Raw genomic sequence first — 17477 nt, 5'->3', positions numbered from 1 at the left:
AGGGGTCTACACTAGAAGAGACATGAATTATCAGCAGAATACAAGGCAGAGTGGGAAAAGTGTTATAAGAGAACTTTAGGCCACAGAGTGTTAGAGGAGAAGAAAAGAGGGGATCACACGAGGGAGAGAGGTGATAACAAGTGGAGAAACATCCCCAGGGAGGGATGAGTGTTCACATGCACATGGGGGGATCACTCTTGGAACAGTGCAATGACAGGTCCTCCTGTGAGGTGTGAGGGCCAAGGTCAGGACGGGTATAGGTAAGAATTGTGCAGAAAGAGAGCTAACTGAGGAGCATGTCCTGATGGCGCTGTGGTCGGCTGGAAGATGTCCCCCAAAGCCAAGAGGTCCTAATCCCTGGAACCAGTGAATATTAGCTTATACGGCCCAAGATGTGAAAGTCTTCAGATGGGGAGATGACCCTGGATTAACCAGGTGGGCCCTAAATGCAATCACAAGTGTCCCTACAAGAGGGAGGTAGATTTCAGAGAGGAACAATGTGACAATGGAGGGAGAGACTGGAATGATGTGACCCCAAGACAAGGATTGCCAGCAGCCACTAAAAGCTGGGAGAAGCAAGGAACAGATTCCTCCCTGGAGCTCTGGAGGGAGTGCAGCCTCGGTGCTGCCCTGCTTTTGGCCCAGTGAAACTGATTTTGGAGTTCTAGCCTCTACATCTGTGAAAGAATAAATCTCTGTTTAAGCCACTCGGTTTGTGGCCACCATCACAGCAGCCCCTGGTCACTCATGCAGGCATGTGCTGAAGAGCAGAGGATAAAGGCTGCCCAGTGAAAGACAGTTGGTGAGATGGATGGGACATAGAGGGGTGTTTGAGACCGACGGAGCATCTCTGACAACCCACCCTGAAATTTTCAGACAGAGGCTGGCCTTGGTCAGGACACCAGGGGATTTGCTGCTCTGTGTGGTCTGGAACCAGCTCACAGTCAAGTATGTGGCAACCCCCTTCCCTGGAAAGAACTCTAGTTGTTCATACTTGTGTAGCCTTGCTTCTGAGCTGTTTTAACTGTGCTGGAGCCCAGGGGGGCTTGCTGACCCCAGATCTGGCTGCAGTTCTCAACCACCCTGACTGGGCTTCTATTAATAGTGTGTGGCGCTGGCATCATGGGGCCAGAGCTGCAGCACCGACTCTGGAAACGCAGGTACGGGCGTGCGAACTGAGGCAGGGTCTCCTTGTAGCCCTGTGCCAGCCCCTGCCCACACCACAGGCACCAGCACGCCCATTAATGGGGAGAAAATAAAGCAGGGGCTGAGTTCCCTCTGGGCGCAGGAGACTCCCACCTGCATTTCGTAACGCGGCTCCAGAAGGCTCAAAGATCACCACCTGTTTCCCATTCCAGACGGCAACTGCGTCCTAAGAAGAATCACAGGAATTAAACAGCAGCCCCTGTAGTCCTGAAGGACCCTAACAACTGACCAGCTCTGTCGTCCCCACCGAAGACCCCGACTGACCCCACGGGTCACCCTCACAGTCACCTTGGTGGCAAACACTCCGCTGACGTGCATGTCCGTGCGTAGGCTGTGCGTCACGCCAGTGGACAGGAAGGCCACACTGAGTAAGCTCGGGGAGATCTGCACCACGGCCACTTGCTGGTGGAGGTGCGCTGACATGGCCTGCTCGCTGAGGACCACCACAGAGCTGATGTTGTTCACTGCCAGAAGGTTCCTCCTGGAGCCCCACTGCATTTCCACGTTGGGGAGAAAGAACAGAAGTGTGAGCAAAGGAGAAGAGAGATACAGCCAGGAAAGTGTTACAATCACGAGAATTCATAAACAGTTTTCCAGCACTATTTCTTCTTAGTTACTGACACTCAAGAGTTGCGATGCAGGGGCTGGCCTGGTGGCGCAGCAGTTAAGTGCACACATTCTGCTTCTCGGTGGCCCGGGGTTCGCTAGCTCGGATCCCGGGTGCAAACATGGCACCGCTTGGCAAGCCATGCTGTGGCAGGCATCCCACATATAAAGTAGAGGAAGATGGGCATGGATGTTAGCTGAGGGCCAGCCTTCCTCAGCAAAAAGAAGAGGATTGGCAGTAGTTAACTCAGGGCTAACCTTCCTCAAAACAAAAACAAAAACAAAAAACAAAGAAAGAGTTGCAATGCAGTGAGTAGATAGTTGTATGGCTGGCTGTTCTAGCTCACATCTGTGCTAAAAGGTTGAGCATCTTCTAGAATGTACTTTTCTGATCTTAATTTAGGGATGTTTATTTTTTATAAATGGACAGCAAGTTTACCCAATATATTAAATTAGCCAGCATTCCTCTGGTGACGTCAAATGCCACTTTCACAATTTCATATTAAACTTCCAAATCTATACAAATCTGTTTCTGGATTTCCTACTCCACTCCGCTGACAGATTTATCCATTCCTGAGTAAGCATGCACTGTTTTAATTGCTATAGTTTTGAGATATATTCTGGTATAGGATATAGAAAAGTTCTGACTCTTTATGAACTTTTTTCTTGGCTGTTTGCTCTCCCAGATGAATTTAGAATTATTGTGTTGAATTCTCCCAGAGGAAAAAAGGCCATTATTTTTACTGGATATACATATAATTTGTAGCTTTACTTGGGAAGAAATGACACTTTTACATGAGTGAGGCTTCTCTTTGAAGATCACGGTGTGTCGCACCACTGACTCAGTTTTCTCCATGCCCTCTAGGACAGTGGGAGGCGCGCACTGTCAGTTACGCTTCTCCTGTGAGCAGGGAGGCTGCAGGCCTTCCTCACGCATTCTACTGACCACTCTTAGGTCGACGACCTGCACTCCCCATCACAGTTTCCAATGAAGTTCTTAATATCTTTTTTAATAAATGTGAGTTTTCTTCAAGATGTCTTTTATTCTAAGATATCACTAAAGGTAAGATGAGCCATCAATTTAAAATAACAGCTTTCCATGTAAAGATCCCTTCTTCCACAAAAAAGCAAAAACAGCACTTCAAACGTCCCTATCGACTGGAAGAGTTGCATGCCAACTTCAGTATGAAAACGAAGACAACAATATGCATTGAGAATCAGGACAACAGGGTGTAAAACCCTTTACAGCCTCTAAAGTGAATCCTGACCCAGCTCAGTCTTCCTTCAGTTCTAGGCTGCTTGCTGTCCACTGCCCAGCTGGAAAGAAGATTTTATGTACTCAAACTTGTCACTCTCTGCTTTTGCAACTGTTTTTATTATTTCAAATCCAAGAAAGTTATACTTTCTCTAAATATCTGATAATACTCTATGCTATTTTTAGCAGTTATTCTGACAATTTAAAAAATATTTAACTCAATTCATCTAGAAACTATTGTTATATACAGCCGGAGATGAGGACCTAAAAGTAATTCCCCAAATTGCTTCAAGGTAACCCTAAACTATTTACTACAAAAATTTCCTTTCTTAATTACTATAGGATTAAGTAAATGTTATCTTGCGAGCTTTACACAGAGCAGACCTGAGAACAACTTCCAGGACAGCAGGGTGAGGAGCCCCAAGGACATAACAGGCATAACTGGTAGAAATTATGAAAAAATCCACCACCTAATGCTCTGGAAATTGGGCATAAAGCAAATGAAGAAAAACTGATTCAAGAAAGACCACTAAATCTGTTAAGAACAATGGAGTCTGTGGCACCCGAGCCACTATGCTCCCTCCCTCCTGTCTCCCCGCTCAGTGTGACGAAGCTCCACCTGGGCCAGTGTGGCCAAGAAGCCAGGGCTCCCTCTCCTCCGCTGAGCCAAGGGCTACAGCATCTCCCTGGAGGGGCTGGCCACCAGCATTTCTTGTTCCCCCAGGTGTGTTGCAGAGGCCAACGTCAGGTGAGAGAGGCCAACACCAGGTGAGAGGCCAACTGCCGGGACAGAGGCAGGAGCTCCCTCCTTCCCCAGGCCCTGCTCACAGGGTGGAGGCTCTACCTTGGATGTGGCAGCCTGAGAACACTGGGCCCCATGCCCTTGCCCCAGCTTGCTCACGGTGCAAAGGCTCCAGGCTGGGAGAGGCAATCTGAGAAGACTGCGCCCAGCTCCCTGTTCATAAGGCAGCTGTCACTGGAGAGAAGCCGGCCGCTGTCCCTACTGCCAAGCTCTGGAGCAGGGATTCCGAGATTTTGTTCCCCACAGGGAAAGGCAAGAACAGAGAGCTCCAAAGCGTTCCCCAAAGGAAGTGACTTCATTTGAAACAGAATGTGGGTGAGCTCAAGCCTGAGGACGCTCTTGAAAACAGTGGAGGTTTTGGTGGTGAGAATTACGAGGGGACTGGTAGCTTCATGAGAGTGATAAGTTCAAGGGCAGGTCAGACAGTTTACTAGTGAGAACCAGGGAAAGAGACACCTTAGAGGAGCCTTCCTGGGGTCAGAACAAACCTCAGACATTGGACACAAAGACCACCCCTGCCCAAATTTAATGGGACCACACTGTGGAGCAACTGATGCCCCACGGTGTAGTCAAAATGAAAGAGCCATCAGCCAGCAGTTATTGTTATTTTTATATAGTCTTAAGCAGAATAACTGACAAAAACAGAATCAAAGCGAATTACGTCCTCCACTTTTGCAGGACAGAGAGGGAGTGCGTCCAACGCCTTTGCAGAGCTGTACCTTTATCTGTGTGATGTTTCCTTCAAGCTCAGTAGGGGTTTGAAGGGTCCACCTGTCTTTGCCCTCCACTCCTCGGCTGTTCGGGGGGCTGGGCACTTTTCTCCACATGGCTACTCTCCCTTTATCAGTACCCGCTGCCAGAAGACCTACAGGTAAAAACAAAGGTCACATGAGTTGAGTTGAAAAGGGACAGAACAGCAGCAAGCTCCCTTCTCTGACCACCACGTCTAGAACACCAGCCTATGGGCCCTCCCCTCAGTAGCTCTCCCGCTTCCCACCAGGCTGGAGAGTTTGCAGGAACTTACTGCTCCCTGGCCAGACAGTGCACATGTTGGGTACTGTTGGCACCGTCCTCTCTGGTTTCTCTCTGTCTGCCATGAGAACAGGGCCTGCACGCCTGGTCAGTGCTGCTTCCCCAGTGTTAGGACAGCATGTAGCATCCCACAGACATAACATAAATGTGCTCTGGCTTATCCCCTCTTTCTGTCCTGCACACATGCGTGGACACACATATACACGTACATACATACATACGTGCGTGTGTGTATTATATACATATACATATACACATACATATACATACATACTTTTAAAAAAATATTCCCACGCTATCTTTTTCTCTGGGTTTCAGGAGGAAACAGATCAACTGCATATAGTAGGTTGGTCACACTTTTGACCAAACCCCTTGACCCTCATGTGGGATAACAAAGCTTTACTGTCGCTTGCTTGTTCTTGACTGACTTTTCTCAAATGACTGACATAGTTACAATTGATGTACATTCTTTGAATAGCCACTGTCATCATTTTGCAGCCCACAGAGCAAAGCTTGAGGTTGGTTCTCTTTGTCTCTTATGCCAGCCCAAGAAGCCTCACCTTTGACTTTACAGTAAGAAACACAGTTTATATTCTCTCCTTTTTCAAAACCAAACTTCTCCTCTGGACTCAGCACATAATTCTCTCCTCGTTCTAAGTCCCAGAATCTACAAGGGAAGAAGGAGGCCCCATTGAGGGGACTGCGTTAGTGCATTTCCCTCCGCTCTGAGGGTCTTGTTCAACTCGCAGAACAAACTTTAAAGATCAGGAAAAGACACGGCCCTTTGGACTCTGCTATAAAAAGCATGCCGTCATTACATTTAGACCGTTTTTTATGCCCTGTTCATAATCAAAGGGGGTTGTTGTTAATAAAAGATGGTTCATGCATGACACCAGATCACAACGAGAACAACGAACTTCAACCACAAGCAACAACATGGGAGAACCCCTCAACACCACGCAGAGTTAGAGCAGCTAGACACAACAGAACTTTATACGTGATTCCATCTATACCACGCTCAAAAAGACCAGGCAAAAGGATTCCACAGGCAGACACTAGGACGGGGCTAGCCCTGTGCGGTGGGCGGGACACTGCAGTCTTGGGGTGTTTTGTTCTTCAGTCTCAGAGCTGGTTATGTGGATGTGTCCAATTTGTGAAAAGCGATCACAATTTGTGTATTTTTCTGTATGTATGTTACACTCCAATAAAGCATTTACTCAGAAGAGGCTGAATTGTAATCAGGGTGTTCCCTGCAGAGCGGGCTCTCACCTGAGGACTGCTTCCCCCACGGCGGTCACAAGAAGGCTGCCTTCAATCAAAGCGATGTCTGCCCGGTGACCTGTTTTCCCACTCAACTTGACCTGGATAACGACAAACAACCCAAAAGAAGCATGCGGCTCCTGCCAAGACCACATGTCCTTGTGCGTGAGCCTGGAATCTCTGGTCTGCAGTGACATCATGGAGACTCACCAAGTGGAGGGAGAGGAAGTGCAGGGCGAATATGGACACTTGGGAAGGCATCCCCAGCTTTCCATGATGCCCGGGCCGAAGCCAACAACTACTTGGGCACATTAGAGAGTTAATAACAGTGGCTGCTGAGCACGTGGTGACCACCAAGCGGAGCGAGAGAGCTGAGTTCAGACACGACCTCGCCCTCCAAGGCAGGTGCGACACTGGTTTGCAGAGAACAAACCAGACCAGGGCCCATCAGCCAGTGAGTGGCTCAGGGGGGGATTTGAATCCAGGTACACATGACTCGGTGACCATGTTTTCAACCACTGTGCTAGACAGAGGATGCATAAATGACCAAATAAACACTGACACCGAAAAACCAATCAGCTCCAGAATCTGTAAGAGTATCTTTAGGGAAAGTTCAGAGTTCTCTGGGGAACATGGAATCCTATGATATAAACCAAGAACCTAGCAAGAGGGCAGCTATGAGCAGCCTCCTGGGGAGCTGCACCCGCTGCATCACCAACAACCAACATGGGAGCAAGCTGCACCCCGACACCTTCGCAGTGTCCTCCTATCAGTGAGGGCCCAGGGCTGATGTGCAAGGCACCTTGGAGGATGTCACGGTGTTTCTCAGTAGCCACAGTAAAACATCTGCTACCCAAGAAGGGTGACTGTTGCACACCCCCCCTTGGTGGTGGCACGTGTGGGCCAGCAGTAGCTGTGACAGAATGAACTCAGGTGACAATTCCCCAGGGCTCTCAGATGGCATGGGAGCCTCCTCCGAATCCCTGTCTGCACACACCTGGGAAACAGAATCATGGCCCCTGCCCCACTCATTTCTACTGTGAAGGTCCAAGGAGCTGCTGCAAGGGGCGCAGTCATCCTGTCACATTCCGGCCTACAGGCTGCGAGTCCACCAACGGCGGGGGCACAGGCCTGAGCAAGCCCAGGCTCCCCTACCCCCTGTCCAAGGACCCAGAAAGTCTCCTTCGCTTTGCATTTCCCTCCCCTGTGACCTGAAGGTCGCATAAGAAATAATGGTATCAAACAGCTCTGGGAGTGGCCACGAGACACAGATTTGCTAAACAAAAACAAAAGGCTGGTGAAACCACCTTGGAGAGTACCTGGCCGGCGCTCCTCTCCCCGACCCCACCCACCTTCATCACTTCCTCCGCTTCGCCCTCGGGAGTCACCAAGTACAGGGACAGCAGCAGGTTTTCCGTGACCACCACCAGCGCCTCCCTTTTCTCGATGTAGAACAGCGTCTGGATGGAGCTCTCTGTGGACGCCACCCGGGTGGTCTCGCCTTTCTCATCCACATAGTGCACTGTCCCTGAGGGCAGAGGGGGTCAGTCCACCAGGCGGCTCGATGCCCACCAGCAGCCATTTCTATTACTTAAGGACATTTTCAAAATAAACCTCTTTGTTATAAAAATTTACAAGTACAACATTTAAAAAACATCTGCATGTAACCTCACAGGCTACTGTCTCCGAGGTAAGTGCCATCTCACTGCTTGAGATCAGCCTTGACTTGTGCTGTCTCCGCTGATCCGATTCTCCCTCCACGACTGACCCCGAGGCTTCTAACCTTCACAATGACGACGCCCCTGATTCGCCCCTTGAAACGCTGTGTTCATCTTGGTTCACTAACAGGAGGCACACATCTATCATCACATGTGGAGGCCCTGAGTTAGGACCCCTCACTGCAGCCACCACTTGGTCCCCTCTGTCCTGTGTGTCACTGGTCGGCGTCTGGCACTCTCGCACTCCACAGGCCCTGTCTAAGCGGCAGCCCCTCCAACCTGGAGCCCTCGGTCTGCTCTGCCCTGGAACCTGCCGGCCCCTGCTCCACCTCCAGGTTCCTCTTTCAGGCCTCTGAGCTCAGAGGGCCGGACCTCCTGCGAGTTCTCAGGAATCTGGTCCGCTTCTGCTGCTCTCAGGGGTCTCCTCACCCTCCCGGTCTCTCTCCTCTGAGTCCCAGTGGATGCCCTGGGTTCTTGGGAAACTAAAGAGTTCGAGGCTCTCTAGAGGCTGATGGTAACAACAATGAGCATGGACTCAGCCTGGGCCTGTGGCAGGCTGTGTGTTGAGCTCTTCCATGTATTAACTCAGCTAATGCTTCCTGTGAGCTCCTGAGGCAAGTGCTCTTAACTGTCCCACTTTACATATTAGGATGCTGAGGCACAAAGACATAGGGTAATCCCCCTCTGAAGCCCACAGTTCCTGAGGGGCAGGACGGGCACACTCCAGCACCACCGCACACCCCTCTTCCAGTCGGCCAACATCATCAACACGCTGTTTCTCGGCTCTCCCTCCTGGGGGCACCCTGCGCTGGCATCTCCCCTGCCTGCACCCCTGCTGGGACGTCCTCACGTTCCCCTCCATGGGCTCTGTCTCTTTCTCCCCTGAAATGAACGGCATCTCTATTTTCAAAGGGACAGAAGCTCCCAGCCGTGTCCAGCTTTTGCCTGCTCTCTTCTTCCCGTCAAGGTTACTCTGTGTGGTGACACAGCCTCCTGGAACCTCTCACCTTCGTGCGGCCTCACTTCCTCAGTCTCTTTCTCGAAGCACACACACACTTGTGAAGGTCTGATGTGAGTGGGAAGGATTTTTTTCTCTTAACTGCATATGCATTTATCGGCTATCGCTGGAGCAGCCTGTCTCACTACTCACACTAAAGAGGAGCTGGGTTAAAATCAAGACAGATGGTGCACAACGCTGACCACCCATGAAGGCTGGCTGGTGACTGCAGGCTGGAAGCAAACCCACCACATCCTGCCCACACTCCACCCCAGAGCTTAGCCAAGCACCCGGCACGTAAGCGGTGCTTTGTAACCACACAGACTGAACGGCGGGAGGCCAACGGGAGAATCCCGTCGAGACCGTCATTCTGCCTGGCGCTGCGCACACAGTGAGCAGTCAGGATATAACTGCTGAGTGGCAGCTTCATCGTGAAACCCTTCAGACACAAATAAAGCTCAATTCGTCTCTATCAGAAGAAAGTGAAGCCATTCTTTGAACACTGGATAAATAACTGTAAGAGGCCAGCTAAAGTACCCCTCTCAGACTGGCACACGTACAGCCTATTGTTTTAAGCAGAAACACCACCTATTCATTTAGAATCCTTACCAGACACCCCTAAAACACTTCAATGTCCTAGAATCCCAACCTAAGCTTCTCACCATCCATCAAGCTGACAAAAAATGACAGCCCCTCTTGAGATCCCATTTTCAAGAAATTTCCAAAGCTGCTTTTCCTCCAGTTAAACATGTCCAGGGCTTTCTCATCGCCGCTCACAGCCGCCTTTGCCAACTGAACGAGGTCCCTGGAAACAAACGTGACACGGGAAGTCAGCATTCCTCGCTGCTCCTTGTAGCACAGTGTTGTCCCCGCAGGTATGCCCGAGTTGCTGATGGCGATGAGCCCTCCGGTGGCAGGAAGAGCCACGTCTGTGCCCCCGAGCGGCCCCCAAGGGTGAGCTCATACTTACTCGCCAGGAGGGGGCAGCCGGAAGATGCAGTGAGTTAGGTGTTTTCCATACTCATGTCTCAGCAGGGGGGTCCCTTGGACTCGACCCCTTTGGTCCAACCTCCATAAGAGCAGGACACCAAGCTGGAAAACCCAACACACATGTGGAGGAAACATATTCCTACAGAGCGACCGGCTGTGTAATAGGACATACGCTTATTCTTTTTCTTGGAAAATTATGAAACTACTATGTCTGCACTGTGAAAAATCCAAACAAGGAGCAAACCTCTTCCAGGGGCCCCTCATCCTTACTCCCTGGAGACAACAAATGTCACACACACAGTTTTTAAAACAGACTTTTAATTTTCGTAAAGATTCAGATTTATGGAAAAGTTGTAAAGACAGTTCATAGACGTCCCATACCCCACACCTGGTTCTCCTATTATTAGAGCTTATGTTAATGTGGTATGTTTCTCAGAATCAGTACTGATATATTATATTAACTAAAGTAGGTACTTTATTTGCATTTCCTCGTTTTTTTCCTAAGGCCCTTTTTCTGCCCCAGGACCCTTCTAGGACCCACAAGACACTTGCTCATCGCGTCTCCTTAGGCTGCTCTGGGCTGGGACAGCCTCAGACTCTCCAGTTTTTGATGGCCTTGAGCACTATTAAGGGATTTTGTAGACTGTCCCTCTACTAGGATTTGTCTCTTTTTCTCATCGTTGACTGGGGTGTGGGTTTGGGAGAAGAGCACAAAGCTCAAGTGCCCTTCGAGTCATATCATAGCAGCTCCATGTTCTCAACGTGCTGACCCTATTCTCCTGGCTGAGGGCATGTCTGTTAGGTGTCTCCACTGTCAAGGTCCTCTTTTTTCCCCCGTTCCATCCTGTACTGTTTGGAAGGAAGTCACTATGCACAGCTCACTCCTAGGGAGGGGAGTTATGTCTTACCTCCTTGAGCCTGGAGCATTTATCTAAACTCTCTGGGACTCTTCAGCACAGGAGATTTGTCGTTCTCCCCATCTACTTATTTGTTCAATCACAGATTTACAGCAGTATGGGCCCATGGATATTTTCTACCTTGGGTTATGATCCAATACACTTTACTTTCTTGCTCCAATTGTGCCAGCTTTGGCCATTGGGAGCTCTCTCGGCTGGCTCCTGAGTCCCTTTGACACACCCCGTCACTGCGGGTTTTGTGAGCACCTCCTTACTTTCTTGCACTATGGAGTCTCCGGGCTCACTGTCCTGCCCCAGTCCTAGAATCAGCCATTTCTCCAAGGAGCCCTATTTCCTTTTATTGGAGGAAGCCAATAGAAACTAGGATGTGGGTACTAGGTGTACCATATGTTCAATTTTAAAGTCATTAACGTCTCAAATTAATGGCACAGACAAGTCCTAGAGAAGTTCAAATCGAGGAGGAGCTGACTCCATCCTAGAGAAGTTCAAATCGAGGAGGAGCTGATGCCATCAGAATCGGTCCAGGATGGCTTTGTGATTGGGGAGGATGTTTGCAAGGCTCCCTTGCTTTGATGCCTGAGCATCCCTCAGGCATGTTTCCTGCTCAAAGTCTGCCTCCCACCCTTCCTTCATTCCACACTGACTCCAATATCCCCACTTGCTGGGGAATATCGCTTTATTGTACAGAGGAATATAATCTTCAAATAACGTTGGCCTTAAAGGCAACTTATATGGGGCTGGCCCAGTGGCGCAGCGGTTAAGTGCGCACGTTCTGCTTTGGTGGCCCAGGGTTCACTGGTTCAGATCCTGGGTGCCATCACCGCTTGGCACACCATGCTGTGGCAGGCGTCCCACATATAAAGCAGAGGAAGATGGGTACTGATGTTAGCTCAGGGCCAGTCTTCCTCAGCAAAAAGAGGAGGATTGGCAGCAGTTAGCTCAGGGCTAATCTTCCTCAAAAAATAAATAAATAAAAGCAATTTATGTAGTAAATCTCCAAGAAAAATTCTGTAAGATTGACCATAATATGTAACACATGAGTGTACATATAATATGAAAAGTACATATTACCAAATGGATTCTTCTTGACTTTGCCAGCTTTATGAAGAATCAAAACATTGTTGGTTCCTTTCTGTTTAGTGATTCTTTTATTGTGTGTGTATGCGTGTGAGGAAGACTGGCCCTGAGCTACCATCTGTTGCCAATCTTCCTCTTTTTGCTTGAGGAAAATTGTTGCTGAGCTAACGTCCACGCCAATCTTCCTCTATTTTATGTGTGATGCTGCCACAGCGCGGCTTGACGAGTGGTGCTAGGACTACGCCCAGGATCCAAACGTGTGAACCCTGGGCTGCCAAAGCAGAGCGTGCAGACTTAACCACTACGCCATCAGGCTGGCCCAAGTGATTCTTTTTTAAGTAACATTTTTAAAATAATGCTTGCATAGTGAAAAACACACACTACCAGCCTCCTCCCTAGAGAACCACTACAGCAGGATCCTGTGCGTTTGACAGGTTTTTTTTCCCTGCTTTTTCTCCCCAAATCCCCCCAGTACATAGTTGTATATTTTAGCTGTGGGTCCTTCTAGTTGCGGCATGTGGGACGCTGCCTCGGTGTGGCCTGACAAGAGGTGCCATGTCCACGCCCAGGATTCGAACCAGTGAAACCCCGGGCTGCCCAAGAAGAATGTGTGAACTTAACCACTTGGCCACGGGGCCGATCCCCTGTGACTGACAGTTTTATACACACACAGCCTCTGTAGAGAAGGTCTTCTGTCCTGCCCTTCAAATGCAATCATCCAGGGGCCGGCTCCATGGCCGTGTGGTTAAGTTCACGTGCTCCACTGCGGCGGCCCAGGGTTCGGATCCTGGGCGCGGACATGGCACTGCTCGTCAGGCCACGTTGAAGACAGCGTCCCACATCCCACAACTAGAAGGACATGCAGCTAGGATATACAACTGTGTACAGGGAGGGTTTGGGGAGACAAAGCAGAAAAAAAAAATATCTAAAACAAATGCAATCATCCAGTACTCATTTTTTTAACATAATAACTGATTTTACAGAGATCTTGATTAGTGCACACAAGCTTCTAGCTGGGAGCTCAACCAGGTTCCTGAATATAATCACAACATACTTAGCGTGTCCAGATTTCTAGGCTGCTGCTTTAGGGAAGAAGTTGTGTGATGCAAATGTTCAGAGCCCCGTACCTGTGGAACAGTGATTTCTGCGCAGTCAGATGACCGCGTACCCCTTATTCTGACAGAGGGACATACGCAGCCCCCCAGCACCCCCTCCACTGACTCACAAGGAGGGGAAGCCACAGGATGCAATCAGTCAAATGTGTCCTCTCAGGTTTCTGGCTAACCAGGTAGAAATGTGAACATGAAGTGCCAGACTTAGAGATGAACTCTGAGATGTCCTGTCTCCTTCGTGGCAGCCTCCTGCTTCTCCTCCTCAATTGTAAACTTTTTTGTTTTTGAGGAGGATTAGCCCTGACCTATCTGCTGCCAACCCTCCTCTTTTTGCTGAGGAAGACTGGCCCTGAGCTAACATCCATGCCCATCTTCCTCTACTCTATATGTGGGACGCCTACCACAGCATGGCTTGCCAAGCAGCGCCATGTCTGCATGGGGGATCCGAACTGGCGATCCCTGGGCCAATGAAGCGGAACGTGAGAACTTAACCAACGCGCCACCAGGCTGGCCCCTCTAAACGTTTTTGCATCTCTCACTCCTCCTGCAGGGCACATCCTTGCGTCCGGGGCTGTCTCTTTACCATTTGTCATTCCTTCCAAGTTACTTTATTCAACATAATCTTACACGGGAAGGCTCTAAAGAAAAGTTACCCCTAAAGTGAGAAATCAGCCCTATTTGTGAAGAGCAAGAGTTTAATGTATTAAGGGACTAATGTGAAGTTGGAGTGTCCTAGATATGATTGTCCGTGACATACTATCACTTCCAAGGACTGGTTAAGGTGTTAGGTTCTCGAATAGCTTATTGCTGGAATTGTTAAGAGCTGCTTGCTCTTTGTCATGTGCAGGTTCACTTGGTCCTCACTCTCGGCCTCTGAGAACAGGCTGGGGCCACGGACCTTCTGATGGACACCCCTTGGAACGTCCACCTGGTGTCCCTTTCCTAGGGATCTCCCCACATCCCTGCTGCTGCACATGTGGGCATTTGGCCTGAGCTGGACTTGGGACTGAGGGGTGGCAGGCTGGTGGGGGTGAGGGTGAGTGTGTGTGTGTGTGTGTGAGAAACTGGAGCAGGTGAATTCCTTTCCCAGCAGCTGGAGACTCTGCCTCGTGGACAGAATGGGACGGGGTGAGAGACGTCTGTGGCAGGAAGGTCCTCAGAGAGGTACAAAGCCCACAGATATACATGTATCTGTCGGTACCTCACTCTTGGTTCCAGATGTCCTGAAGCCAGCTGTGCTCCTGTCCCTGGAAACTGTGGGACACTCCAACAGCCTCAGATTAAGTGCACCTACTTGCTTCAGCAAGTCTGGGTTGGTTTCACTGGTAACCAAACATACCCTAACCAAGGCAAGGTCTCTGGGGGGAGTGACAAGACCCCCACACCCAGTCTGGGGAGAAGGCATCTTGGTGGTGCAGCTTGAGTGCTGGTTCATTTGTTACTCCTTTTCTTCCTGCTTGAGCCCGTTATTACATTAGGACCAGCACAATCTTAGATTTTCTTAGAAGGATTAGGTATTTCTCTTCTTAGCTCTTCTGACTCACAGTACTTGGTCAGTGCACAGCTGGGTTTCCTTTCATGCCCGAGTTAATCTGCTTTGTGAGTTGCTTCCTCATACAATCAAGATAAGAATGATGAAATTCAGTGATCACAAATTCTCTCATTTCTGCAGGGGATTTACAGAGCATTCACAGCAGGGAGATGGAAAAGATCACCAATGAAGCCCGTGGTGCAGTGGTTAAGTCCGCATGCTCTGCTTCGGTGGCACAGTGTTTGTGGGTTCTGATCCTGGGCGCAGACCTGTGCACTGCTGGTCAAGCCATTCTGTGGTGGCATCCCACATAAAATAGAGGAAGATTGGCAACAGATGTTCCATACACACACACAAAAAGAAGTAGGAATCTGGGGGCAGGGCAGTGTCATTAGGTGGGAATTGAATAGACAAACGAAGAAAAATCATCCAGGAAAAAAGGAGCAAAGCGATAGAAAAACGGACCAGTGACATGAACAGAAAATGAAATGGAAACGGCTTTCTTAAGTAATACTCATCCTCAACAGCAAGAGAAAGGCCAACCTGACCACCACTGAGATTCCAGTCTTCAGGCAATAGTCTGAATTCGGACACAACACTCAGGGTGGAAATACACGCTGGGGTGTGGGTGCGAGCTGGTACAGGCCCCATGGAGGAGGTTCAGGAACACCCAACAAACCACGAGCGCACGTGTCCTGGGACACAGACAATGCCTTCTAGGAATTTCTTTAAATTTCCACAGACTCCAATGTGTCATGCGAAATGACAGAAGCACGAGGTGACCCAGTGCATCATTGTATGTTTAGCAAAAGACTGGAAACCGCTAAAATGTTTACCAGTGGGGGCTGGTGAAGTAAACGACAATAATGAAGAGCAGGTTACAAGGGGAGGAAGTTCACTGTTTACCAATATGGGGAGATCTGCCAGACACAGTGTAACACCACCAAGCCAGAAACAGAACAGCATCGTGTGCTTTCACTTCTGTGAAACAGAGGAAAACAAGGAGACAACATCCCCTGTGTGATATTTCCAGCCAAAAATGGTTAATCTAAAAGTAATCATGAGAAGACAATCAAACAAATCTAAATTAAGGGACATTTTACACAATATCTAGTCTGGACTCCTCAAAATGTTGATGTCGTGAAAGATCCAAAAAAAGAGAAGGGGCCGACCCTGTGGTGTAGCAGTTAAGTTCACGCTCCATTTCGGTGATGCGGGGGTTTGCCAGTTTGGATCCTGGGCACAGACCTACGTACCGCTTATCAAGCCATGCTGTGGCAGGCATCCCACATATAAAGTAGAGGAAGATGGGCACGGATGTTAGCTCAGGGCTAATCTTCCTCAAAAAATAAATAAGTAAAAGAGAAGAAAGAAAAGACAAGACCAGAGAACTATACTGGACAAAGGAGACTAAGGAGAAACAGCTGACAAATGCCATGCCTGGTCCTGGACTGGATTCCGAATGAGGACAAAATCAGCTACAAAGAGCACGACTGGGACAACGGGAGAAATGGTAACATGGACTGAGTACTGGATGCCAGCACTGCTGCAACGTTAGCTTTCCCAAGTGCGACACCATATTATGGTTATGGAGAAGGACGTCCTTGTTCTGAGGAGATGGACGCCAAAGTATTTACAAGTGACGTATGTATGAAGTCTGCGACACTTTCTCAAATATTAAGGGAAAAAAACCCATATATATAGAGAGAGACAGACAGAGAAAGCAGATGTATCGAGACGTTGACAACGAGTACATTTATGTGAAGGGCATATAGGTGTTCTTTGTACTAGTCTCTCAACTCGTCTGAAGGTTTGAAATTTTTCAAATCGCAAATCAGGGAAAGAATGCCTTTGCATGTGCCTGTGTGAACCTGAAGAAACCCCGGGGAGACTTTAAGAAGCTGTGGGTCGACAGCAGCAGTGGAGTGGAGGGGGGTGGGTTGGAGAGTCTTTTCACAATTTTGAAACGTAAACGTATTACCTTAAACATGTAAAATAAATGAGCACGTTGTAAAATTCCTGCCATACATTTGCAAATCAAATTAGGTCTAGACCAGGGTTCCTCAACCTGGGCACTGCTGACGTTTTGGGCGGGATAATTCTCTGTTGTGGGGTCTGTCCTGTGCATTGTAGGATACTGAGCAATGCCTCTGGCCTCCGCCTGCTAGATGCCAGTAGAACGCTCTCCCCCTACCATTATGGCAACAAAAATGTCTCCAGACACTGCCAAATGTCCCCTGGGGGGCAAAGTGACCCTGGATAAGCTCTGAGCTAGGTAATTAGGAGCAGGGACTCAGAGGCGATGAAGAAGCGAGCTCAGGGAAGCTGGTGGTTCAGGAGTGCCATAAAAGTGACAGTACCAAGGACAGTCGCCCCATCTTTATCAATGAAGTTACCTGGAAAAGTTCATTTTAAAAATTAACAGACATACCTCAGTCACAGAGTGGGATGGTAGAATAAAATATTCAAACCTTATTTCCAACATAAAACAAAATCTGCCATGAATCCGCCAAGATCCATGGCACTCGGCACTCACATGTTCCAAATACTTTGCTATTTAACACCCTTCCCAACGTGTGTCTCCCAGGGTGGGGAGAGGGAAACGCCGAGATCTGAAGCAGGGTCACTGCGTGTCTGCTTACCTTATCTCCTGACACGAGGCAGTTCCCGCTGGTGCTCCAGGTGAGGATGGTGATGTCGGCAGTGTGCGTCGGGGGGACTGCGTGCTGCTCCTTGTCCTGCTTATTGAACACTACCACTTCTCCGGTCTCCCAGCCAACAGCCAGGATCAGCCGCGTCGGGTGCCAGCACAGGGAAGTGACCCGGACTGACCGTTCAATATGCGTATCAGGCACGGGCTCACCCTGTGATAGACAAGAGATAAACCCCATATTTCAGAGAGTGACAACTTCTTTAAGAATTTCTGGCTAGGGGCTGGCCCAGTGGCGCAGCAGTTAAGTTCGCACGGTCCGCC

At 49.2% G+C, this 17477-nt stretch overlaps 1 protein-coding gene across 3 annotated transcripts in view; it reads right to left on the bottom strand.

The window, feature by feature from the left end:
• IFT140 (intraflagellar transport 140) overlaps window positions 1-17477 on the bottom strand; it is an 88940-nt gene that overhangs the window by 63781 nt on the left and 7682 nt on the right. For all 3 annotated transcript variants that reach the window (XM_070567052.1, XM_070567054.1, XM_070567053.1), the window contains exons 3-11: window positions 17146-17367; window positions 9847-9968; window positions 9539-9681; window positions 7514-7689; window positions 6171-6262; window positions 5462-5568; window positions 4589-4734; window positions 1495-1698; window positions 1300-1372 (exon numbers count right to left, since the gene is read on the bottom strand). In XM_070567052.1, coding sequence (XP_070423153.1) covers window positions 1300-1372; window positions 1495-1698; window positions 4589-4734; window positions 5462-5568; window positions 6171-6262; window positions 7514-7689; window positions 9539-9681; window positions 9847-9968; window positions 17146-17367 — 1285 coding nt within the window. The remainder of the gene's footprint in view (window positions 1-1299; window positions 1373-1494; window positions 1699-4588; window positions 4735-5461; window positions 5569-6170; window positions 6263-7513; window positions 7690-9538; window positions 9682-9846; window positions 9969-17145; window positions 17368-17477) is intronic.

The sequence above is a fragment of the Equus przewalskii genome, chromosome 12 (assembly GCF_037783145.1).
Source record: "Equus przewalskii isolate Varuska chromosome 12, EquPr2, whole genome shotgun sequence".
NCBI classification, from domain to species: Eukaryota; Metazoa; Chordata; class Mammalia; order Perissodactyla; family Equidae; genus Equus; species Equus przewalskii.
Note: the sequence above shows the minus strand (reverse complement) of the source record. Positions and strands in the feature narration are given on the sequence as shown.